The sequence below is a fragment of the Dendrobates tinctorius genome, unplaced genomic scaffold (genome assembly GCF_039654945.1).
Source record: "Dendrobates tinctorius isolate UK_male_01 unplaced genomic scaffold, ASM3965494v1 ptg000054l, whole genome shotgun sequence".
Classification (NCBI taxonomy): domain Eukaryota; kingdom Metazoa; phylum Chordata; class Amphibia; order Anura; family Dendrobatidae; genus Dendrobates; species Dendrobates tinctorius.
The window spans coordinates 1,440,391-1,466,226 of NW_027361722.1; the positions used below are offsets into that span (position 1 = coordinate 1,440,391).

At 48.8% G+C, this 25,836-nt stretch overlaps 2 protein-coding genes across 4 annotated transcripts in view; both read right to left on the reverse strand.

Moving 5' to 3' along the window:
* HGD (homogentisate 1,2-dioxygenase) overlaps nt 1-25,836 on the reverse strand; it is a 44,919-nt gene that overhangs the window by 16,688 nt on the left and 2,395 nt on the right. The window contains exon 1 of one of the 3 annotated variants that reach the window (XM_073576980.1): nt 7,600-7,922. The exons of 1 other annotated variant lie outside the window; for it this stretch is intronic. In XM_073576980.1, the coding sequence (XP_073433081.1) occupies nt 7,600-7,614 (15 nt within the window). In that variant the 5' untranslated portion in view covers nt 7,615-7,922. Of the gene's footprint in view, nt 1-3,004; nt 3,077-7,599; nt 7,923-25,836 lie in introns of those variants that run through there. One more of the 3 variants, XM_073576982.1, reaches the window with a different exon arrangement.
* Nucleotides 12,708-19,378, reverse strand: LOC141091432 (uncharacterized). The gene has a single exon (XM_073576985.1). It carries the CDS (start codon nt 18,490-18,492, stop codon nt 17,719-17,721), a length of 774 nt encoding a protein of 257 aa, XP_073433086.1. The 5' UTR covers nt 18,493-19,378; the 3' UTR covers nt 12,708-17,718.

Here is a 25,836-nt window from a genome sequence, read left to right on the forward strand (position 1 = left end):
ATCTCAGAGGTCTCCTCTCGCTGCTCTTCCTCCCCTCTCACAGCAGCCAGTCTCAGGGACACGCTGGAGACATTTACTAAACGATTTGCTGGAGCAGAATAAAGTTGCACATTTTGTTGCAGAGACGAGACGCATCCACTCCACCCCACGGCGTACGGGCTCACACCCCACGGCGTACAGGCTCACAGGCCCAGTTATTCATCAGGAAATTGCAGACTGAACCTTTATTAACCCCTTAACTTCTTTCCTTGACCCACTGGGTGGAGCTTAGTTATCACATGCCAACTGGTGACACTGGGCCACACATCTCCTGGTTTGGGAATAGATGTCAGCAGAACAGTCAGGAGCCGCGGGATGAGGAAAACTCTGGAATACGACCCTGACTGTGGGCGGCGGCGGCAGACGATCCAGCACCGATGCTCCATATAAACCCGGCCCTCATACAGTAGGAAGTATTGGTGCTCAAGTAGGGGATCCAGCCCGCCTTACTGGTGACTGATCGATGCACACCGCTACTTACAGTCATTGATGCGGACCCATGAATCTCAGAGCACCTTGAATCCATTTGTAGCACTGTCAATATATATATATATATATATATATATATATATATATATATATACACACACACACAGTAAGGCCTTTTATCAGGCCCTCCCTTACTACACTATCTGTGGGGTTACACTCATTTCTTTTGCACCCGATTTCTGTGGTAAATGCTTCTGACATTGATCTGATCTTTTATTCTGGATTGCTTTGTATATTAAAATATAATTGGCATTTTGTTCTTTCCTCTGGATCTTATACTCCGTTCTGGGAGAAATCCAGGGCTAGTGCCTATGACGGTCCGGATATATGGGCTTGGGACTGTTCCTTATATTAGGGTTTCTGTCTTGGTGATATTATATTACTATATCAAGGTGAGCATTATATCAGAGTATTATATCGGGGTAATCATTATATGGGGGTGAGCACTGTATAGCATTATTACATCATCGCACCCCGAGCTCTGCGATCGGCTGCACCTCCTTGCAATGACCCATTTATCCTCCTGCCAGCGGTGATGGGGTTAATGGTGACAGGAAGTGCCTGGAGTCTGAACTGTCCATGTAGTGGAACATCTGGGCAGATGTCACAGCGCCGGCTGTGATTGGCTGAGCCGGGAACACCCCTGCCCCATCCACAGACGCCCACAGCAGGAGGCAGCAAAGGTCACAGCGAGAGGACTGCAGGGGAACTACAACTCTCAGCAGCCCCAACAGCTGCAGCTAACTCTACAGCTTTTCTCAGCTGTTGTGAAACTACAACTCCCAGCATTTGTACAGAACTGTATTTACAATTCCTGGCTATGAGGATAAAGCGTCCCCCAAAGATGTGGTCTGACCAATGGGTGTAAAGAAACTCTGTGTTGTCACTGGTGTTACATAGGACTGCAGGTGACATCTTCCACATTATCTGAGCTGTTACACAGGACTGCAGGTGACATCTACTACGTTATCTGTGGTGCTACACAGGACTGCAGGTGACATCTACTACTTTATCTGTGGTGTTACATAGGACTGCAGGTATCTGTAGTTGGAGTTCTCGCTTCTGTTGTCAGTCCCGATACTACAGAGGTGGACAATCATCACGCTTGTAAATATAAGCGCCTCACAGACCCAACGTCACCGTATAACATCCATAGTGCACATATAATACTGCCGCCACCAGGTTCCTGGGAATGTAGTAAACCTGTGATTGGTCGGAGTAAAGAACCTCCCGCACATTGCAACAAACCCTGACCTGCGAGCAGTGGCGGATTAAGTGGACTATGGGCCCGGGGCTGTTCATAAAACCTGGGCCCCTGTACCCCCCTTCCCACCTGAGCGCTGCGGTCCCCGTGCGGGAATTGACAGCCGTACGGACCGCAGCACTTGGTTTGCTGCGGGTCCATACGGAAAACCCGCCACCATTCCACCATGTGAAGCCCCCACTCATCCCCCCTTCATCCTGTGAAGCCCCCACTCACCCCCTTCATCCTGTACAACTCCAGTCACCCCCCGTCATCATATACAGCCCCCAGTCACCCCCCGTCATCATATACAGCCCCCAGTCACCCCCCCGTCATCATATACAGCCCCCAGTCACCCCCCTTCAGCATATACAGCCCCCAGTCACCCCCCTTCAGCATATACAGCCCCCAGTCACCCCCCTTCAGCATATACAGCCCCCAGTCACCCCCCCGTCATCATATACAGCCCCCAGTCACCCCCCTTCATCATATACAGGCCCCAATCACCCCCCTTCATCATATACAGGCCCCAGTCACCCCCCTTCATCATATACAGCCCCCAGTCACCCCCCTTCATCATATACAGCCCCAGTCACCCCCCTTCATCATATACAGGCCCCAGTCACCCCCCTTCATCATATACAGGCCCCAGTCACCCCTCCGTCATCATATACAGCCCCAGTCACCCCCCTTCATCATATACATCCCCCAGTCACCCCCCTTCATCATATACAGGCCCAGTCACCCCCCTTCATCATATACAGCCCCCAGTCACCCCCCGTCATCATATACAGGCCCCAGTCACCCCTCCGTCATCATATACAGCCCCAGTCACCCCCCTTCATCATATACAGCCCCCAGTCACCCCCCCGTCATCATATACAGCCCCCAGTCACCCCCCTTCAGCATATACAGGCCCCAGTCACCCCCCCTTCAGCATATACAGGCCCCAGTCACCCCCCCTTCAGCATATACAGGCCCCAGTCACCCCCCCTTCATCATATACAGGCCCCAGTCACCCCCCCTTCATCATATACAGGCCCCAGTCACCCCCCTTCATCATATACAGCCCCCAGTCACCCCCCTTCATCATATACAGCCCCCAGTCACCCCCCGTCATCATATACAGGCCCCAGTCACTCCCCCTTCATTGTGTACAGCCCCCACTCACCCCCTCCCCCATTTAATTCATTTTATAAATAAAAAAAAATAAAAAAAGTTCCCCATACTTACCTCACAGCCGGCTCGCTCCCCAGCAGCGCCTCTGCTTTCAGCATCCTCCGGGACATGTCATCACGCACGCCCGACATCTGACCCGGAAGTACAGCCGGAGGGAGCCGGAGCTGAGCAGCCGTCAAGGTGACGGCCGTGCACAGCTCCTGGCCCCTCATAGAATGTGACGCGGGCGGCTGTCTGCTGCCGGCGGCGTCACAGGCAGCACAGGGCACGGCCGGCCCTGTACAGGTGCTGGGGGAGCGGTCCGGGGGGCATTTGCCTCTCTGCCACCCGGCCCAGCCCGCCCCTGCGCCCCCAAAAAACCTTGGGCCCGGGGCGACCGCCCCATCCGCCCCTATTAGGATCCGCCATTGCCTGCGAGGAGTACGACCTATGCACAGATTTCAGCCTCTGGCTATAAATAGCAATGATCCCGGACCGGACACTGACAGTAAGCAGAGATCCAGAATTTGGGCAAAACAAACATTTTTTGGGGGAAGTTGCAGAACTACTGACATTAATGATGAAGCGTCATGTACATATGACAAAACCAGGCTGTAACTCTGCACATCCGTCACACGCAGCCTGCAATGCACTTCTATGTGGACGCAGAACATCGCACCAAACGAATCACACTCATATCGCTCATGTATCAGTCCATAGCACACCTGTATCCGCCGCGTATCAGTCCATAGCACACCTGTATCCGCCGCGTATCAGTCCATAGCACACCTGTATCCGCCACGTATCAGTCCATAGCACACATGTATCGCTCATGTATCAGTCCATAGCACACATGTATCCACCGCGTATCAGTCCATAACACACATGTATCCACCGAGTATCAGTCCATAGCACACATGTATCGCTCGTGTATCAGTCCATAGCACACATGTATCGCTCGTGTATCAGTCCATAGCACACATGTATCCACCGAGTATCAGTCCATAGCACACATGTATCGCTCGTGTATCAGTCCATAGCACACATGTATCGCTCGTGTATCAGTCCATATCACACATGTATCCGCCGCGTATCAGTCCATAACACACATGTATCGCTCATGTATCAGTCCATAGCACACATGTATCCGCCGCGTATCAGTCCATAACACACATGTATCGCTCGTGTATCAGTCCATATCACACATGTATCCACCGCGTATCAGTCCATAACACACATGTATCGCTCGTGTATCAGTCCATAGCACACATGTATCCGCCGCGTATCAGTCCATAGCACACATGTATCCGCCGCGTATCAGTCCATAGCACACATGTATCGCTCGTGTATCAGTCCATATCACACACATCGCTCATGTATCCGCCGCGTATCAGTCCATAGAACACATGTATCCGCCGCGTATCAGTCCATAGCACAGATGTATCCGCCACGTATCAGTCCATATCACACATGTATCCGCCGCGTATCAGTCCATAGCACACATGTATCCGCCACGTATCAGTCCATAACACACATGTATCGCTCATGTATCCGCCGTGTATCAGTCCATAGCACACATGTATCTGCCGCGTATCAGTCCATAGCACACATGTATCCGCCGCGTATCAGTCCATATCACACATGTAGCCGCCGCGTATCAGTCCATAACACACATGTATCGCTCGTGTATCAGTCCATAGCACACATGTATCCGCCGCGTATCAGTCCATATCACACACATCGCTCATGTATCAGTCCATATCACACATGTATCCGCCGCGTATCAGTCCATATCACACACATCGCTCATGTATCAGTCCATATCACACATGTATCCGCCACGTATCAGTCCATATCACACATGTATCCACCGCGTATCAGTCCATAACACACATGTATCGCTCGTGTATCAGTCCATAGCACACATGTATCCGCCGCGTATCAGTCCATAGCACACATGTATCCGCCGCGTATCAGTCCATAGCACACATGTATCGCTCGTGTATCAGTCCATATCACACACATCGCTCATGTATCCGCCGCGTATCAGTCCATAGAACACATGTATCCGCCGCGTATCAGTCCATAGCACACATGTATCCGCCACGTATCAGTCCATATCACACATGTATCCGCCGCGTATCAGTCCATAGCACACATGTATCCGCCACGTATCAGTCCATAACACACATGTATCGCTCATGTATCCGCCGCGTATCAGTCCATAGCACACATGTATCCGCCGCGTATCAGTCCATAGCACACATGTATCCGCCGCGTATCAGTCCATATCACACACATCGCTCATGTATCAGTCCATATCACACATGTATCCGCCGCGTATCAGTCCATAGCACACATGTATCCGCCACGTATCAGTCCATATCACACATGTAGCCGCCGCGTATCAGTCCATACCACACATGTATCCACCGTGTATCAGTCCATATCACACATGTATCGCTCGTGTATCCTCCGCGTATCAGTCCATATCACACATGTATCCACCGCGTATCAGTCCATATCACACATGTATCGCTCATGTATCAGTCCATATCACACATGTATCCGCCGCGTATCAGTCCATAGCACACATGTATCCGCCACGTATCAGTCCATATCACACATGTAGCCGCCGCGTATCAGTCCATACCACACATGTATCCACCGTGTATCAGTCCATATCACACATGTATCGCTCGTGTATCCTCCGCGTATCAGTCCATATCACACATGTATCCACCGCGTATCAGTCCATATCACACATGTATCGCTCGCGTATCAGTCCATAGCACACATGTATCGCTCGTGTATCAGTCCATAGCACACATGTATCCGCCGCGTATCAGTCCATAGCACACATGTATCGCTCGTGTATCAGTCCATATCACACACATCGCTCATGTATCCGCCACGTATCAGTCCATAGAACACATGTATCCGCCGCGTATCAGTCCATATCACACGTTTCCGCCGCGTATCAGTCCATATCACACATATCGCTCATGTATCCACCATGTATCAGTCCATATCACACACATCGCTCATGTATCCACCGCGTATCAGTCCATATCACACACATCGCTCATGTATCCGCCGCGTATCAGTCCATAGCACACATGTATCCGCCGCGTATCAGTCCATAGCACACATGTATCCGCCGCGTATCAGTCCACAGCACACACGTATCGCTCGTATATCAGTCCATATCACACACATATAGCTCATGTATCCGCCGTGTATCAGTCCATATCACGCATGTATCCGCCGCGTATCAGTCCATATCACACATGTATCGCTCGAGTATCAGTCCATAGCACACATGTATCGCTCGCGTATCAGTCCATAGCACACATGTATCCGCCGCGTATCAGTCCAAAGCACACATGTATCCGCCGCGTATCAGTCCATAGCACACATGTATCGCTCGTGTATCAGTCCATATCACACACATCGCTCATGTATCCGCCGCGTATCAGTCCATAGCACACATGTATCCGCCGTGTATCAGTCCATAGCACACATGTATCCGCCGCGTATCAGTCCATAGCACACATGTATCCGCCGCGTATCAGTCCATAGCACACATGTATCCGCCGCGTATCAGTCCATAGCACACCTGTATCCGCCGCGTATCAGTCCATAGCACACCTGTATCCGCCACGTATCAGTCCATAGCACACCTGTATCCGCCACGTATCAGTCCATAGCACACCTGTATCCGCCACATATCAGTCCATAGCACACCTGTATCCGCCGCGTATCAGTCCGTATCACACCTGTATCCGCCGTGTATCAGTCCATATCACACATGTATCCGCCGCGTATCCGTCCATATCACAAATGCATCCGCCGCGTATCCGCATCCGCCGCGTATCCGTCCATATCACAAATGCATCCGCCGCGTATCTATCCATCCATAGCACTCATGTATCCGCCGTGTATCAGTCCATATCACACATGTATCCGCCGCGTATCCGTCCATATCACAAATGCATCCGCCGCGTATCTATCCATCCATAGCACTCATGTATCCACCGTGTATCAGTCCATATCACACACATCGCTCATGTATCCGCCGCGTATCAGTCCATATCACACACATATCGCTCATGTATCCGCCGCGTATCAGTCCATAGCACACATGTATCCGCCACGTATCAGTCCATAGCACACATGTATCCGCCGCGTATCAGTCCATAGCACACATGTATCGCTCGTATATCAGTCCATATCACACACATATAGCTCATGTATCCGCCGTGTATCAGTCCATATCACACGTATCCGCCGCGTATCAGTCCGTATTACACATGTATCCGCCGTGTATCAGTCCATATCACACATGTATCCGCCGCGTATCCGTCCATATCACAAATGCATCCGCCGCGTATCCATCCATCCATAGCACACATGTATCCACCGTGTATCAGTCCATATCACACACGTATCGCTCATGTATCCGCCGTGTATCCGTCCATATCACACACGAATTGTCAAATATATCAGGAGTTTGTGTCAGTTTAAACTCAACCTCCAATATAACGGACCCGTAGCAGATTGTGTCTCCCGGTGACAGTAAGAACGGCGGCTCGTTATCGATGATCGCTAGGATACATTCCCTTCCTTCCCAGCTCCAGGCTCCACTTTTCGGCCGGCTCAGGACTTACCTTGAGCTCTGCCATGTCCAGGTCCCTGTTCCTCCGCTCTGTGCTGCAGATTTCTGCTCTGCCAAGATTAAACACGCAGCTCAATGTGGATTTGATTAAACACAGGCCGGTTGCACAATTCTGCAGTGTGACTGGTGGAGGGGGAGGGATGGACCGCTCGGGTCACTGACAACAGAACGCAACATTACAGGTGTCTTCTCTTACAAGGACTCCGACCTCCCACCGTCCACCGCTGAGCACCAGGTCCGCACATCACACGGAGAAACCTTCATTTACTTGTGTACGTGTGTACAGTCAGAGCTGTAATCACAATTCTACTGTTATCCCATGGCTCAAACATCAGTTCCCTCCAGAGCTGCATTCATGGTTCTTATTACAGTGCCTTGTGAAAGTATTCGGACCCCTGGAACTTTTCAACCTTTTCCCACATATCATGCTTCAAACAAAGATACCAAATGTAAATTTTTAGTGAAGAATCAACAACAAGTGGGACACAATTGTGAAGTTGAACAAAATTTATTGGTTATTTTAAATTTTTGAGGAAATTCAAAAACTGAAAAGTGGGGTGTGCAATATTATTCGTCCCCTTTACTTTCAGTGCAGCAAACTCACTCCAGAAGTTCATTGTGGATCTCTGAATAATCCAATGTTGTCCTCAATGACTAATGATGATAAATATAATCCACCTGTGTGTAATCAGGTCTCCGTATAAATGCACCTGCTCTGTGATAGTCTCAGGGTTCTGTCTGAATCACAGAGAGCATCATGAAGGCCAAGGAACACAACAGGCAGGTCCGTGATACTGTTGTGGAGAAGTTTAAAGCCGGATTTGGATACAAAATAATTTCCAAAACTTTAAACATCCCAAGGAGCACTGTGCAAGCAATCATATTGAAATGGAAGGAGTATCTTACCACTGCCAATCTACCAAGACCCAGCCGTCCCTCTAAACTTTCATCTCAAACAAGGAGAAGACTGATCAGAGATGCAGCCAAGAGGCCCATGATCACTCTGGATGAACTGCAGAGATCTACAGCTGAGGTGGGACAGTCTGTCCATAGGACAACAATCAGTCGTACACTGCACAAATCTGGCCTTTATGGAATAGTGGCAAAAAGAAAGCCATTGCTCAAAGATATCCATAAAAAGTGTTGTTTAAAATTTGCAACAAGCCACCTGGGAGACACACCAAACATGTGGAAGAAGGTGCTCTGGTCTGATGAAACCAAAATAGAACTTTTTGGCAACAATGCCAAACGATATGTTTGGTGTTAAGGCAACACAGCTCATCACCCTGAACACCATCCCCACTGTCAAACGTGGTGGCAGCATCATGGTTTGGGCCTACTTTTCTTCAGCAGGGACAGGGAATATGGATGGATTCAAATACAGGACCATTCTTGAAGAAAACCTGTTGTGAGTTCATTTTCCCCTTCGTCACTGGGGTCTGGTGAACTCCCTATTCTGGTAAAGGAAGGTAATGAGCCTGATTATCAGGCACCTGAGTCTAATGAGGATGACTGGCTGAGTGGAGTCACGGACTGGATATAAGGCTGCCGACGCCCTTCTGCCCTGCGGGTGATTTCTCTGTGGACTTCTAGGACACCAGTCTGATTCCTACTCCTCTAAAGCTAAGTTTCTGTTTTGCCTGTTAGCTTTTTGTTTTGTTTTCCTTGCTTTTCAGTATTCTGCCATTCCCTGCTGGGGTGAGCTGAATCTCCTTTTGCCTGTAGCTCTGTCTTCAGTATATTCCGGAGTACTGACATAGCTTTTTTGAAGCCTAGCGTCTTCAGGGCCTTTTTCACTGCCAGTCTGTTGGCTCTGATTTTCATAGGGTTTTTCACGGATTGCAGACAGCAGCCTTCCTGTCCTTTTCTATTTAGTTAGCTTGGGCCCTTCTTTGCTCAGTCTATCTTTCTGTGTTAGTATTTTCATCTTGCTTCACCGTCATATGTTGGGGGCTGCCTATTGCTTTGGGGTCTGCTCTGGGGCAGTTTAGATTTCCCCTTTCTTTCGGCCTATTTAATTCTCCGGCTGTGATCGAGGGGTCTAGGGCATAGTAGGAACCCCCCACGGCTACTGCTAGTTGTGTTGATAGGTTCAGGGGTCTGCAATCCGATAGCTGCCAACTTCTCTGGTTTTCTGGACTTAGCTAGCATTTCTGTTTTTGCCTCCTACGGTGACTCAATCATAACAAAAACCTGTTGGAGTCTGCAAAAGACCAGAGACTGGGACGGAGATTTGTCTTCCAACAAGACAATAATTCCAAACATAAAGCAGAATCTACAATGGAATGGTTCACAAATAAACACATATTCAGGTGTTAGAATGGCCAAGTCACAGTCCAGACCTGAATCCAATCGAGTCTCTGTGGAAAGAGCTGAAAACTGCTGTTAATAAACCATCTCCATCCAACCTCACTGAGCTCGAGCTGTTTGCCAAGGAAGAATGGGCGAGAATTTCAGTCTCTCGATGTACAAAACTGATAGAGACATACCCCAAGCGACTGCAGCTGTAATCGCAGCAAAAGGTGGTGCAACAAAGTATTAAGTTACAGGGGCCGAATAATATTGCACGCCCCACTTTTCAGTTTTTGTATTTCCACAAAAAATTAAAATAACCAATAAATTTCGCTCAACTTCACAATTGTGTCCCACTTGTTGTTGATTCTTCACCAAAAATTTTCATTTGATATCTTTATGTTTCAACCATGAAATGTGGGAGAAGGTTGAAAAGTTCCAGGGGGCCGAATACTTTCGCAAGGCACTGTAGATGCCATGTTGGAACATATGCAATTGTCAGCATGCATCATGAATTATTTTATACTTTTGGACAATGCACAGTAAAAGTTATGTGTCCCATAATGTTCCACAGCTAAGGACTGAATATATACAGATTTATACAGCCACCACTAGGGGGAGCTCACTACATACAGATTTATACAGCCACCACTAGGGGGAGCTCACTACATACAGATTTATACATCCACCACTAGAGGGAGCTCACTACATGCAGATTTATACAGCCACCACTAGGGGGAGCCCACTGCATACATATATGTATGGACATGTGCTGGACATTTGTTTATCTGACTACAACATTTATTGGGTCCTGCTGTCTCAACTTAGTTTGATTGATTAACGAGAAGAGAGAGCAATAAAAAAAAAAAAGAAAAAAAAAAAAGGAGATCTAAGCCTTAGCCTCCTATATCATAGAATCATAGAATCGTAGAGTTGGAAGGGACCTCCTGGGCCATCTGGTCCAACCCCCTGCTCAAAGCAGGATTCGCTAAATCATCCCAGTTAGATGTCTGTCCAGCCTCTGTTTGAAGACTTCCATTGAAGGAGAACTCACCACTTCTCGTGGCAGCCTGTTCCACTCATTGATCACTCTAACTGTCAAAAAGTTTTTTCTAATATCTAATCTGTGTCTCCTCCCATTCAGCTTCATCCCATTGCTTCTAGTCTTTCCTTGTGCAAATGAGAATAAGGAGGTCCCTTCCAACTCTACGATTCTATGATTCTTAAGTCTGCGGTTTTAAGGGGCGCGGGCCCTTTAAAAACGCAGGCCGCCGCTATGTGCAGGGACGCGCGCTCCCAGCGTTAATGTGACGTCCGTCCGCGGATCTGGACTGCAGTAGGGACAGCACCCTAAGACCCTTAACCCCTAATACAGGGATCTGGAATTGTTGCAAGGCCCAGGTGGTGGCTGCCTGGTGGAGCAGTGCGCCAGAGCAGGACGGTCGCCAATAGGGAAGAAGGCGGGGAACCAAAACGTAGTCAGAAGCCGGGAGAGCAGCGGAGGTACAGAAACGGCAGGCAATGGCAGAGTTGACAGTCCAGGCCACAAAACGGGAGAGCAGCAAGGTACAAAAACGGCAGGCAGTAGCAGAGTCGAATATCCAGGCCAAGGTCACAAACCGGGAGAATGGCAGAAGTACAAAATCGTCAGGCAGTAGAGGGGTCAGAAATCCAGGCTGACGTCAGAGTCAAACAATAGCAAATCACACAGTAGCACATAGGGGAACCAAGAATATATCCGGCGGCTTGCAAGTCCAGTCCCAAGGTATTTGAGAGATCAGGTCATCCCTCACAGGCTCCCGGACTGATGATGTCATCAGGACCGCCCCCAGGACCAGGCCAGATGGTGATGCACCAAACCCTTCATGATTGACAGAGGAGCGGAGCCTGCATCCATCAGATGCCTGCGCAGGAGCCCCTTCTTTGTCACCGCCATCACTCGGGAGCGAACCACGGCGCCTCCTAGTGGCCGAGGCCGGGACAGCAGGCCCCGAGTCTGACGGCGACATGACCATCCGGCGCCTCTTAGTGGCCGAGGCCGGGACAGCAGGCCCCGAGTCTGACGGCAATGTGACAGTTCATTACTTGAACCACTGCGGCGCACGTCCCGATCGATACTAAGGCTAGTTTCACATTAGCGTTTTTTTGAGCAGTGCATCAAGCGCATTAAAAAAAAAAAAGAAAAACGCAAAGCAAACACGCTTTTTTTAGCGTCATGCGTACGCTGATGTGTCAAAAAACGCAGCGTTGCTTGCATTTTACATACGTTTGTGTTTTTTATGCGCATGCGTTTTTAGGTGTGACGTTTTTTCCATTGTCTAGACCACATTCCAGACTTGTTTACCTCAAAAACGCATGTGCAAAAAAAACGCAAGCGCGCAAGACCATGCGCACGCATGCGTTTCCATAGACTTCAATGTGTTTTTGCGCATTCCGTGCGCATGCGTTTTTTTGATGAGACAGAGCAGACCAAAAGATGCAACATGTTGCGTCTGGCGCGAAAGACAAAAACGCATGCGCACGAAAATGCAAGTGTGCGCAAGACCATGCGCACGTCATGTTAAACATAGGTGCGCATGCGCAGGATGCGCTACGGATAAAAGCGCTAATGTGAAACCAGCCTATCAGCGTATGACGTCAGTGTCATGAGCCGGGCGCACACATTCACTGGCCTCTGCTATGTCGGCGACCATTTTAGTATGAGTGCACCGACATGAGCAGGAGGAGGAGGAGGAGGACGCTGCTGGGAGCGCAGGCAGGTCAGAGCAATGGTTTTGTTTTTTTTTGTTTTTTTAATTCTCTCTCTCTCATAAGGGGAAGGGGCCAGGATGGATAGATATATACACTGTGTTCCAAATTATTATGCAAATTGGATTTAAGTGTCATAAAGATGTTATTTTTTGTATATCAAATAAACTCATAGATGCTATTGTGTATCAAGGCTCTTTGGATCACTGAAATCAATCTCAAATGCCTGTGATAATTAGTTTACCAGGTGAGCTCAATTAAAGAAAAGCTACTTAAGAATGATGTTCCACATTATTAAGCAGGGCACAGGTTTCAAGGAATTTAGGAAATAAAAAGGATCTCTCTGCTGCTGAAAAGCATCAAATAGTGCAATGCCTTGGTCAAGAGATGAAAACATTAGATATTTCCCAAAAACTTAAACGTGATCATTGTACTGTTAAGAGATTGTGGTTGATTCTGAGCACAGACATGTTTGTGCTGATAAAGGCAGAATGAGGAAGGTTTCTCCCAGGCAAGTTCATCGGATTAAGAGAGCAGCTGCTAAAAAGCCATTACAAACCAGCAAACAGATATTTAAAGCTGCTGGTGCCTCTGGAGTCCCTCGAACCTCAAGGTGTAGGATCCTTCAAAGGCTTGCTGTGGTGCATAAATCTACTATTCAGCTACCCCTAAACAGTGTTCACAAGCAGAAATGGTAGCAGTGGCCCCAGACATACATGAAGACTAATTTTCAAACAGTCTTGCTTACTGATGAGTGTCGAGCAACCCTGGATGGTCCAGATGGATGGAGTAGTGGATGGCCACTATGTCCCAACAAGGCTGCGACGTCAGCATGGAGGTGGAGGAGTCATGTTTTGGGCCGGAATCATGGGGAAACAGCTGGTAGGGCTCTTTAAGGTTCCTGAAGGTGTGAAAATGACCTCTGCAAAGTATATAGTTTCTGACTGACAGCTGTCTTCCATGGTATAAAAAGCAGAAACGTGCCTTCAGGAGCAAAATCATCTTCATGCATGACAATGCACCATCTCATGCTGCAAAGAAGACCTCCGAGTCATTGACTGCTATGGGCATAAAAGGAGATAAACTCATGGTGTGGCCACCATCTTTCCCTGACCTCAACCCTATAGAGAACCTTTGGAGTATCATCAAGCAAAAGATCTATGAGGGTGGGAGGCCGGTCACATCAGAACAGCAGCTCTGGGAGGCGAAGAAATCCAAGCAGAAACTCTCCAACAACTCACAAGGTCAATGGAGGCCAGAATTGTGAAGGTGATATCAAAGAAGGGTTCCTATGTTAACATGTAACTTGGCCTGTTAAGCTATTTAACTCCAAAATATCCTTTTTGCTCAGTGAGTGTGACCTCCTAATGCTGCAAATTCCACAAATGAGCATTTTCAGTTCTTTAAAACATATCAAATGTTAAGAAATTCTACTGTGCCTAATAATTTGGAACAGTGCAATTTGAGTTTTTATTCATTTTGGAGATTATACTGTTATTATTGTGAAGTTTCTTCTATAAAATATGATGTATACTCTAACCGGTGATGACTTTTATTAGACTGACTGTCATTTGTACCGACTATTTAGGAAAATCAGAGAAAAATATCATTTGCATAATTTGGAACAGTGTATACAGGGGGGCCCAGGACAGTGTATATATATATATATATATATATATATATATATATATATATATATATATATATATATATATATATATATATTTATATATTACGGGGGGCCCAGGATGGGGAGAGATCCATATATATATATATATACACATACACATACACACACACACACGGGGGGGCCAGGATGGATATATATACTATGCTGATGACACCCAATTATACGCTTCTTCTCCTGACATCACGCCAGCCTTTCTAGAAAACACCGGCGATTGTCTAAACGCTGCGTCTAACATCATGTCCTCACTATATCTGAAACTGAACCTGTCAAAGACTGAACTCCTTGTGTTTCCTCCCGCTACTAATGTACCTATACCCGACATTGCCATTTCCGTGTGTGGTTCCACTACTACTCCCCAGCAACATGCCCGCTGTCTTGGGGTCATACTTGACTCCGAGCTTTCCTTTGCCCCCACATTCGATCACTGGCTCGCTCTTGTCATCTGCACCTCAAAAACATTTCTAGAATTTGACCTTTTCTTACTTTTGACTCTGCAAAAACTCTTACTGTTTCTCTTATTCATTCTCGTCTGGACTATTGTAACTCTCTTCTAATCGGTCTCCCTCTTACCAAACTCTCCCCCCTCCAATCTGTCCTGAATGCTGCAGCCAGGGTCATATTCCTCGCCAATCGTTACACCGATGCCTCTACCTTGTGCCAGTCATTACACTGGCTACCCATCCACTCCAGAATCCAGTACAGATTTATTGCCCTCACCCACAAAGCTCTCCATGGCTTAGCATCACCCTACATCTCCTCCCTTGTTTCAGTATACCACCCTACCCGCGCCCTCCGTTCTGCTGATGACCTGAGGTTAGCATCCTCAATCAGAACCTCCCACTCCAGTCTCCAAGACTTTACATGTGCTGCGCCAATTCTTTGGAATGCACTTCCCAGGTCAATACGATTAGTCCCCAACCCCCACAATTTTAAGCGTGCCCTGAAAACGCATTTATTCAGACTGGCCTACCGCCTCAACACATTAACCTAATCTATCCCTGTGTGGCACAGCCAAAAGTTTTACCATAACCTGGTTCCCCGCATCATGTTCCCACATGCTTTATGCATCCATTAGCCCTCTGTGTCTGTACTGTTACACACGTAACATGTGTTATGAATGAGTCACCGGAGGAGGAAAAAACAAAAATACAAGCTAAGTCCAGAAAACCGGAGAGGTTGGTAGCTAGCGGATTACAGACTCCTGATCCTATTCACAACAACTAACAGTAGCCGTGGGGTGTTCCTACGGTGGTCCTAGACACCTCGTTCACAGCCGGAGAACTAAATAAACGTAAAGAAAGAAAAGGGGAAATCTAAACTGCCCCAGAGCAGACCCCAAAGCAATAGACAGCCCCCAACATGTATTGACGGTGAAAACAGATGAAAACACGAACACAGACAGAAAGACAGGCTGAGCAAACGATGGGGCCCTCACTAACTAGATAGGACAGGAAAGAAAAGCAACTGTCTGCAATCACGCAAAAACCCTGCCAAAAATAATGTCCAACACGTCTGATAGAAAAGGCCCTGAAGTCACTAGACTTCAAAATCACTATATCAGCACTCAGGTATATTCTGAAAACAGAGCAAAGAGATCAACTGATCAGAGACAAAAATGGAGTTCAGCCAGTCCCAACCAGGGCTGGCTGAACACAAACACTAAATAAACAGACAAAATCTCATGGAACAATAGCAGAGCAAAAACTTAGCTTTAGTAGACAGGACTAAACTGGAGGCCAGAGCTCAGAGCAGAGAGGATCACCAGCAACCCAGCAGGGCGTCGGCGCCTTATATCCACTCAGAGATTCCGGATGTCCAATCACACTCCACCTGTTCAGATGACAGGTTTTTCCCATCCAAATCAATTTCACTACCTCCTTTCACCAGCAGAGGGAGTTCATCGGACAACAAAGGTGAAGGAGAAAATGAGCTCATAACAATTATGGCTGGTCCATACAATCAGGGCAATTGTTACCACCCACCTTTCGTGTCTACCTCTTTTCTCCTAGATTGTAAGCTTGCGAGCAGGGCCCTCATTCCTCTTGGTATCTGTTATGATCTATGTGATTATTGTTATGCTGTAAATGTCTATTGTCTGTACAAGTCCCCTCTGAAATTTAAAGTGCTGCGGAATATGTCAGCGCTATAAAAATAAAATTTATTATTATTACATATATATACAGCCACCACTAGAGGGAGCTCACTACATACAGATTTATACAGTCAGCACTAGGAGCCTGTAGTCTGTGGAGGAAGGTGTGCTGGTGTGTTTGCTCCAGGAGAGTCCGTTTTTTTTTTTTTGTTTTTTTTTTTTTTACACCCAGGAATCTCTACCCCCCCCCCCCCCCCCCGACCCAAAAAAGAGAGGGGTGTAGTGTAAGAGCTGTGTCCCCATCTCCCACCTATTGGTCTAAGCCGGTGAGGGGTGGGAGCTCATTGCTACCGGCAAACAGGGTCACCAGATCCGGCAAGGCCCGAAACATGGAGGAGCCCAGGAAGACCCAGGAGGGCTGCAAAGCCCCTAAGGCTGAGGCGAGGGCCACTGCGGTGCCTCCTCCCGGAGGTGAGCTGAGTTCTCGCAGAGGTGCAGCGGCGGCGGTGCAGAAGGATTGAGGCACTAGGGCCGCACGGGAGCTGGTTACCAGCTATGGCTCCAACATCCTTGCGTACCTCTGCGAGTATGAGGAGGCTGGGAAGACCCTGAGGAGGCTCCAGGAGGAGATGAAGGAGGCAAGGCAGGCTGCAGACAGAGCCTCCCGCACAGAGAAGTCTTCCCTAACAGCCAGGATATCCAGCCTGGGGATCTGCATTGAGGGCATTGAAGCCCGGAGAGCGGCCATATTGGACAACATCGGGCCTTTTTGGGAAAAATTGGAAGATGAGGACCGATTCCACAACATGGCTGCTGAAAAGGAGCCAGAGAGGTCTCAGCGTCTGACCCAGGTGGAGGAGGTGGACCATGTGGAGATGGAGGAGGCACCGTAACCACCTGGGAGCTTGGTAAGTGATCTCCAGGCCACACACAGTGGGATAGATCCAGTGCAGGTCCCACTCCCATCAGACAATAGTATTTCAGAGGATGATGGGGGTGATGCGGATGATAGCAGCAGCGATACCAGCAGTAGTGAGGGTTGCCTCGTCCTGCAGCAGATCCATCAGCTAGAGTCCCCAGTAAATTATGCCCACCTGAAATTTGGGATGTCTGCGGGGACGAGGCAACCAGGAGGGGGAAAAAGAAACGGAAAAAAGGAAAACATCGGAGGAGAGGTTGGTGTTTGTCCCCTTTCCTGGGACCCCCCGGTCCCGCTGTGTGGAGCCCGCTACCCACCCCGGCCCGGGACCTGCAGTGGGTCCAGTGCGAGGAAGCGGGGAGAGTACAAATCACGTGGTGCAGGTCGCCGTCTCTGCTGACGGTAGCAGAGGGGGCGAGAGTGGGCAAGCGGCTGCCGAGCCGGACAGTCTGCATGGTCTGGAGTGTGGCCCTGTGGCGGGCGGAAGTAACACCTGTGGAGGTGTCCAGGCCCGATCCTCGGTGAAAACAGGGGACAGCCTGGCGCCTGCTCCACCCGCTGACGCTCGGGAGGTGGAGACTGTGGGTACCTTGCCGGTGGTCGCCGCTCCCCGCAGTGTTCGCGGTGGGCTAGCGGCGTGTGCAGTGGTGTCGGGGCCCCCCACATGTAGATCCGATAATGGGTCAAAGCCAGGGACCCCGGCACCGGTTATCTCGGATGTAGCTGTAATGGCTGCGGTAATGCCGGCCCGGACTGTCGCGCCACTGGGGTCCTCTGCATGTGTGTCACCTGTATCTGCGGGGGACCCAGCAGTGAAATGCACACAGGAGCGTGGAGATGGTCTGCAGGAGAGGCTGGAGCAATAGTCTGCAGCTGCCAGCACATGCACTGCTGGAAAGCAGGGTGTGGTAATTAAACCCTGCAGTATCATTCTTAAAGGGGCAGCTGCACTGCAAATAGCAACCCCCCCAGCAGAAAGCAGTGTAAAAAACACAAATGTAAATAAGAATGGAAGTGGTGTGAATAGTGTCTGTGACAATGGTGAAGGGTCAGGTGCTGGAGGGGCGGATTCTGCTGGAGGTATGGTTGGTGCGAATTCTGCAAAAAAAAAACAGGGGAAGAGTCTTGAGGAGATCATTTGCATATTCCCAGTGCCTTCTGGGATAAGTGAAGAGTCTCCGCGAGCTCAACGATCACTGGGTTTTGGCCGTTGCAGCTGAAAAGAGGAAATCGGAAAACCAGGGGAAGAGTCTTGAGGAGATCATTTGCATATTCCCAGTGCCTTCTGGGATAAGTGAAGAGTCTCCGCGAGCTCAACGATCACTGGGTTTTGGCCGTTGCAGCTGAAAAGAGGAAAATGTAAAAACCGCGCGCCGACAGGCTCGCGAAATTTGGCTCATCTTTCATCGTTTTTAAGAAATCTCAAGATGGAAGAGGCCAGGAGCCATTTGGTGAGCTGCATTTCTTGCTACATGTTCACAGATTTACCAGTGGAAAAACCAAACTTCACATGCCACAAATGCAGCTTGTGTCCCTGTTGGAGGAAAAGTTGCAAAATCTCGAAGAGAGGTTAGCTACGTTGAAGATCATTAAGGAAGGTGAAGAGTTCTTGGACAGAGCAGAATTATCTCTTCATGTTACAGAAAGAGAAGAAATTCGAAGTGCACCTGAAGAAACAGAGGAATGGAGACATGTGACCCAGAGAAGCAGGAGGATCAGGAGGCAGTCAGCACCCATACTGCTCAGAAACCAGTACCAGGCTCTCACGCAGGAAAACGATGAAGAAATACATCAGGATAAGACTTTGCCAACAAGCAGCAACCTTGTACGCCCTCAGAGTCCTCCTGGATGGAGAAAGAAAAATGTTGTGAAGAAGAAACGGAGAGTGGTGGTCATGGGGGATTCCCTGCTGAGAGGAACAGAGGCCGCTATCTGCAGACCGGATATAACTTCAAGAGAAATGTGCTGTCTTCCAGGTGCAAAAATTAAAGATGTGTCTGACAGGATATCAGGACTCTTCAGACCTACAGATGACCACCCATTCCTGCTACTACATGTGGGGACAAATGACACCGCAAGAAACGACCTGGAAACCATCTGCAGAGACTTTGAAGACTTAGGCAAGAAAGTGAAAGAACTGGGAGCGCAGGTGGTCTTCTCTTCCATCCTCCCAGTGGATGGCCATGGAACAAGGAGGTGGAATAAGATTCTGCAGGTGAACAACTGGCTACGTCGATGGTGCCGTCAGCAACGATTTGGATTTCTGGATCACGGAGTGAACTACTTATACGATGGACTACTTGCTAGAGATGGGGTGCACCTTACGAAGACTGGAAAGCATGTATTTGGAAGTCGCCTTGCTACACTTGTAAGGAGAGCTTTAAACTAGAACAACATGGGAAGGGAAGCAAAAGACCAGAAAAAGCCATACACCTGACAAATGCTATTGAGAACTCTGCTATTAGAAGTGGAAAGGAAGAACAAAGACGAAAGAATCTAATAAATAAAAATATTGGAGAAAGAGAAACCAATCACAAACTAAAATGTTTCTATACTAATGCACAAAGCATGGGCAACAAACAAGGAGAATTGGAACTACTAACACAGGAACAGAAATATGATGTCATTGGAATCACTGAAACTTGGTGGGACAATACACATGATTGGAATACAAGACTAGAAGGATACAACTTATTTGCAAGAAACAGACTTGATAAACGAGGAGGGGGTGTCGCATTGTATGTTAGAAACGCGTATATCTGCACAGAGATTGAAGCTTCAGAGACTGGGAGTTCTGTGGAAACTGTTTGGGTAAGAATACAAGGACAGAACAATGGAAAGGACACCATTGTAGGCATTTACTACAGGCCGCCTGTGCAAGCCGAAGATATAGATGAACTCTTTATGCATCAGATGGCCAAGTTCTCCAAAAAATATGACATAGTTGTCATGGGAGATTTCAACTATCCAGACATTTGTTGGGAATCTCTCTCAGGCAAAACTAACAGGTCAAGGAAATTCTTATCCTCTCTTGCTGACAACTTTATCTTCCAAAAGGTAAGGGAGAAAACAAGGGGAACTGCTACCTTGGATCTAATCCTTATAAACAGGGAGGAAATGGTTGAGGAGGTAAAAGTGGCTGGGACCCTAGGAGGTAGCGACCATGCTATTTTAGAATTTTGGATTACTAGAGGTGGAAGACCTGTGAAGACTCAGACGTCAAGGTTAGATTTCAGAAAGGCAGATTTTAAGGGATTCAGAAAGAGAATTGGAGGGATCCAATGGCTGGATATCCTTAAAGACAAAAATGTCCAGGAAGGATGGGAAATCTTGAAAAATGAAATTCTCAAAGCACAGTTGTTAACAATTCCGAAAAGAGGGAAGAATAGGAAGCATTTAAGGAAACCAGGATGGATGAACACAGAACTTAAGCACATGCTAAAAAGGAAGAAAAAAAATGTTTATAAAATGGAAAGAGGGAGGCATATCTAAAGAAGAATATAATGCTGTCTGCAGAACCTGCAGGGCACAAATCAGATTAGCTAAAGCTGAAAATGAACTGAGGCTTGCAAGAGATGTCAAAAGCAATAATAAAGGATTTTGGGGATATGTCAAAAGTAAAAGAAAAGTCAAAGATGCTATAGGATTTTTACAGGATGAAAATGATGAAATGGTAAGACAGGATGTTGAGAAGGCTGAACTTTTAAATTCCTATTTTGCATCTGTTTTCTCTCAGAAAGGAAATGCAACATCAACTGTTATTCACTGTCCTATTAAGGGAATAGAAGAATCCAGGATATCTATAAACAGAAAGATAGTGAGGAAACACTTAGCTAACCTAAATGAATTCAAGTCTCCAGGTCCAGATGAATTACACCCCAGAGTACTGAAGGAGATAGCAGAAGAAATTTTTGAACCCCTCTCCATAATCTTTGAAAATTCTTGGAGAACAGGAGAAGTGCCAGAAATGAAAATGCTAGTGAAAATGGTGAGGCTGAGGTCAGTGAGGTGGAGATGGTTGACTGAGGTTGAGGGTTCAGGGAATTTAGGGGCTGGTCCATCGCCCCCCTCACCTGCAGGCACCATTAGTTATGCGGCTGCTGCCGGTGGGATTCTGCGAGGGTCTTCCTCATCTCTGGACCCAGGGAATAATGCTTTTTGCAGTTTCCTGGAGGCCCTCAAAAAAAGGGGAGCAGACAATCAATGTAGAGGGAAGAGAGGTGGAGTTGTCCTACTGCCTAGATAAGTTTGGTCTACCTGTCTTCCAAGAGAAAAGGGGGGGGGGGGGCGGGACTGTGTGGTCCCTCCCGACAGCCGGGCAGGAGGTCTCCAGGAGAAATGTGGTTCGTCTTCACTGGAGGGGCGATGTCCATCCAGGACAAATGTGGTGAAGCTCCTCATGAAGATGGACTTCAGGGCTATTGATATCTTTGCTCTGATACATCCTTTTGGGACCTCCACCTTTGATATCAGCTTTGTTCGGCCGGAGGGCTTGGAGCTCTTTTGGTCGAATTATGAGCTGGTAAAAGAGGAGCCCGGCTGGCGAGGGTTTGCCAAAGTGGGCCGAAGAAAGTGACCGTTTTAATGTGTAATGAGTCAGGACGAACCAGGACGATTTTGGCATCTGGTCAGGAGGCTGGACCTTCATGGTAAAGTTGAAGCGTTCAGGGGGCACTGTCACCCACATCCCTTCCTCGGCTTTCCTGGGAAGGGATTGTATTCTGGTCTTCTACCAGGGGCAGCCGAAGGTCTGCCACAGGTGCGGTGATCCTCACCACTTCTGCACGGGCTGCAAGGTGCAGAAATGAGGCTTGTGTGGCGGGGTAGGCCATCTTGCCGCGTCCTGTGGTGTCATTCGATGTCACCTGTGTGGTAATCTAAGTCACCCGTTCAGCAGCTACCCCCGTTCCTTCTCTAATGCCATGGCTAGCCGGGCAGAGGGGAGCCGCGAGGCGGTTCTTGGCAATGCAACTTCTGCATCCGTTGGAGGTGGCAGCGGGAAAGGAGCTGAGGGGCAGATGAGGAATGGCAGGGCTAGGGGCCCCTATTACCAGCGGAGGCAGGAAGAGCCTCAGGAAACTGGGGTAATAGCTGCCCCCTCTTCCGAGGCGACGGCCCATGTCACTGAGGCCCTGGGGGAGGAAGCAGTGAATGAGGATATCAGACGGATGGAGAATGAGGAGGTGGCTGATCTCTCAGATGCCTCCCAATATTAAAGTTTTGATGAGGATGGAGGGGGAACAGCCAAAAGAAATGGGTGACAAGGGTACCAAGAGTGACAAAAGTAAAAAAAAAAAAAAAAAAAAAAAAAAAAAGTAAAGAAGGGAGGTGGAAAAATCTTCTCCCTCCCTGACCAAGGTGCCTAAGGAAGGTCCCACTGACTCCCCCCTCTGATCCCCCTCTCCACCAGTTCCAAGTCCTTGACGCCCCTGCTGAGACGGTGGTCAGGGGTGAGGTTCCGGAGGTAATATTGGGAGGGTCTTTGGAAGGGGGCGGAGTCCCTTCTCCAGAGGCGTGTCTTCCTTGGGAGGTGGATTTTATCACCCAACTTGAGGCTGAAGTTTTGCTGTTGCAGGAGACCAGACTTACGGATATGGGGGCCATATGTAAGGCGGAGAGCAAGTGGAGGTGCGGGTCCTCATACTGGTCTCTTGCGGCCGAGCTGTGTAGCGGGGCGGCAGTCCTTTTTAAGACTGCATCGGTTGAATGCCGGAGAGTTATCTAGGTAGAAATGGGGAGGTGCCTGGTCTTAGACGTCTTCATGAGGGGACAGGAGCTTCGGCTCATTAACATCTATGGTCCACAGTCAAAGTGGGACTGTAAATGTCCCTTCCTGAAGATTAAGCCCTATCTTTTTACGAGCCGGCAGGTGGTCTTTGGAGGTGACTTTAATACTGTCACAAGGCTTCGTGATAAGGGGAGGCTCCAATGACCGGCTGGCTTATGATAATACTACTCTTAATAGCATAGCTAGTGACGCTCGCCTGGTGGATGTCCACATCCGGCACACCCCAGGTCACAGTGGTTTCACCTTTCATAGAGGTAGTTTCAGGTCTAGGATAGACAGGTTTTTTTTTTTGAAGGAGGAAGCCATCTCTTCAGCAGTGTCCGTTGTGGAGGTGGAGTACTCCGATCACTGTCTGATTTCTGTTTCAGAAACCACTCGGATGGGAAAGGGACTATGGAAGCTGAATTTGTCCCTCTTGGAAGAAGCAGAGATAAGACAATCCTTTGAGGACATTCTTCAGAGCCAGGTACCGCTTTTGGATCTCTGTAGCGATAAGACAGAGTGGAGGGAGATGTTCAAGGAACGGGTTGAGAGTTTCTTCCGCCAGCTCTCGAGCCTCAGGAGCCTGAGCAGGTACCGCCTGTATCAGGAACTGAGGAGGAAACTTGAACAGCTCGTCTCGACTGGGGTGACCGTGAGGAAATCTCCAGAGGAAAGTCTTTACTTAAGAGGTGTCAGTACGATAGGCACACATCTTTGGTTTTTGAGAGGTATTTCGGGAGGTACCGCTCGCCCGACCCCTACAGAAACTGTAAGATGTCAGTGAGTTGTAAGGTGGTGACAGGTTTGGTCGACACTACGGGGTCCCTGAATAGATCCAAATCAGGGATCCTGGAGGTGACCAGATCTTTCTACTCACACCTTTTGGGGAAGAGGGATCTGGATCAGAACGCGATGTTGGCTTTCCTGGCCGAAGCCATCCCTGAGCCAGGGGGATGTCCTCTCGCTTCACGTTTTGACAGAGGCAATGAGGGAAGAGGAAGTGCGACTGGCCATTGATGGGATTCAGCCTAAGAAATCGCCAGGTCCGGATGGCTTATCATCCGAGTTTTATAAGACCTTCAGGGACTCCTTGGTCCCCCTCTTGACTGAGGTGTTTAACGAGTGTCTCTCCTCGGGCACTCTTTCCCGGTCAATGAGGCAGTCAGCCCTGATTATCCTGTCAAAGGGTAAGGACTCGTCCCGTATTGAGCATTGGCGTCCCATAGCGCTTCTCAATATGGACCGGAAGGTTCTAGCAAAGGTGCTGTTCAAACGGCTGAAGTTGGGACCCAGCATTGCTCTGTTCCAGGCCGCAGCACTTTTAGTGCTGTGCTCGATGTCCGGGAGGCAGTGGAGCAGGGTAGGACTGGTCACTGGAAGGGGTATTTGCTGTCTTTAGACCAGGCGAAGGCTTTTGAACAGGTGAATCAACTTCTGGTCCGTCCTTCTGAAGTACGGTCTGCCTGGGAGGGGGGGGGGTGGTTTGTGAATTGGCTAAAACATCTTGTATGTGGGGGCAGAGACCTTCCCGCTCGTGAATGGTTGGTCTGGCCTCCCTTTTGAGGTTGGGTCTGGGGTCCGCCAGGGCTGTCCGTTGAGCCCACTGTTATACGTGTTCGCGATAGATACCCTTTTAAGGAGGATTGAGCGCGGGCCGTTGGCGGGAGTCAGGATGGACCAGGCGGCCCCAGAAGCCACTCTGAGGGTGGTAGCGTATCCCTATGACGTCTCCCTTTTCGTGTCCTTGGGTGTGGAGGCGGAGTGGGTCATGTCTGAGGTTGGTCGCTACTCGGAGGCTTTTGGGTCCAGAATCAGGAAAAGTGTGAGAGTCTCTGGCTGGGAGGGGGAGACCCTAGTTTTGCTCTCCCGGACACCCTTCCAGAGACCCAGGCATCGTCAAAAATTCTAGGCATCAAATTTGGACCGGGGGACTACCCCCAGCAAAATTGGGAGAGCAGACTTAAGATCGCCACCCAGAAGGTGGACCAATGGAAGGGTTGGTCTTTGACCCTGAGGGAAAGGGTTAGCCTGGTCAAGGGTTTTTTTGCTACCCTTGTTAATATACCTAGGCAGTGTCTGTATGTTGCCAGAGCCGCTCTTGACACGGGTCTACAACCTGTTTTCCCAGATGTTATGGGGAAATAGGCTAAACCTAGTCAAGCGAGAGGTCACATATCGCACAAGGAGACTAGGAGGGTTGGGTATGGTCAACCCAGTGGTTTTTCTAGTAAACACTTTTGTCAAGACTAACATCGCCAACCTCTGGTCAGAGAGGGCTCCTCCATGGGTATTCTCCTGCAGGGGAAGGCTTCGGCCCTTCTTCCAGGAATGGGACACAGGAGGGCAAGTGAAGGACCTATGCACAACGCATGGACATCTCCCGGCTTACGCTACCCCGGTTCTGAAGGTAATCCGGTGGGGTCTGGGAATGTGGGAGATAAGGACCATGTCGAGGAGGGTCCTGCTGACCCATTTCTAGAAGCCTCTGGTGCTCAAATATTGCCCAAGTTGGGATCTGGAGGGCAGGCTGAGGTTATTGAATTCTACACGGGTCCCCTTGAAGTTTTGGGACTTGGCGCTGCTTCCATGGGAAACTGTATGTAAGGGACAACCTGAAGTGTTGGAACGCCGAAGATCGGGGTTGTCCCAGTGAGGAGTGTTGCGACACGCTGGAAAGCATGGAGCACTTCCTCCTTCAGTGTCCTTTTAATACAGGGG

Coding starts and splice junctions, on each gene's coding strand:
- LOC141091432 (XM_073576985.1), bottom strand. CDS start 18,492: ATGCAAATGATCTCCTCAAGACTCTTCCCCTGTTTTTTTTTTGCAGAA.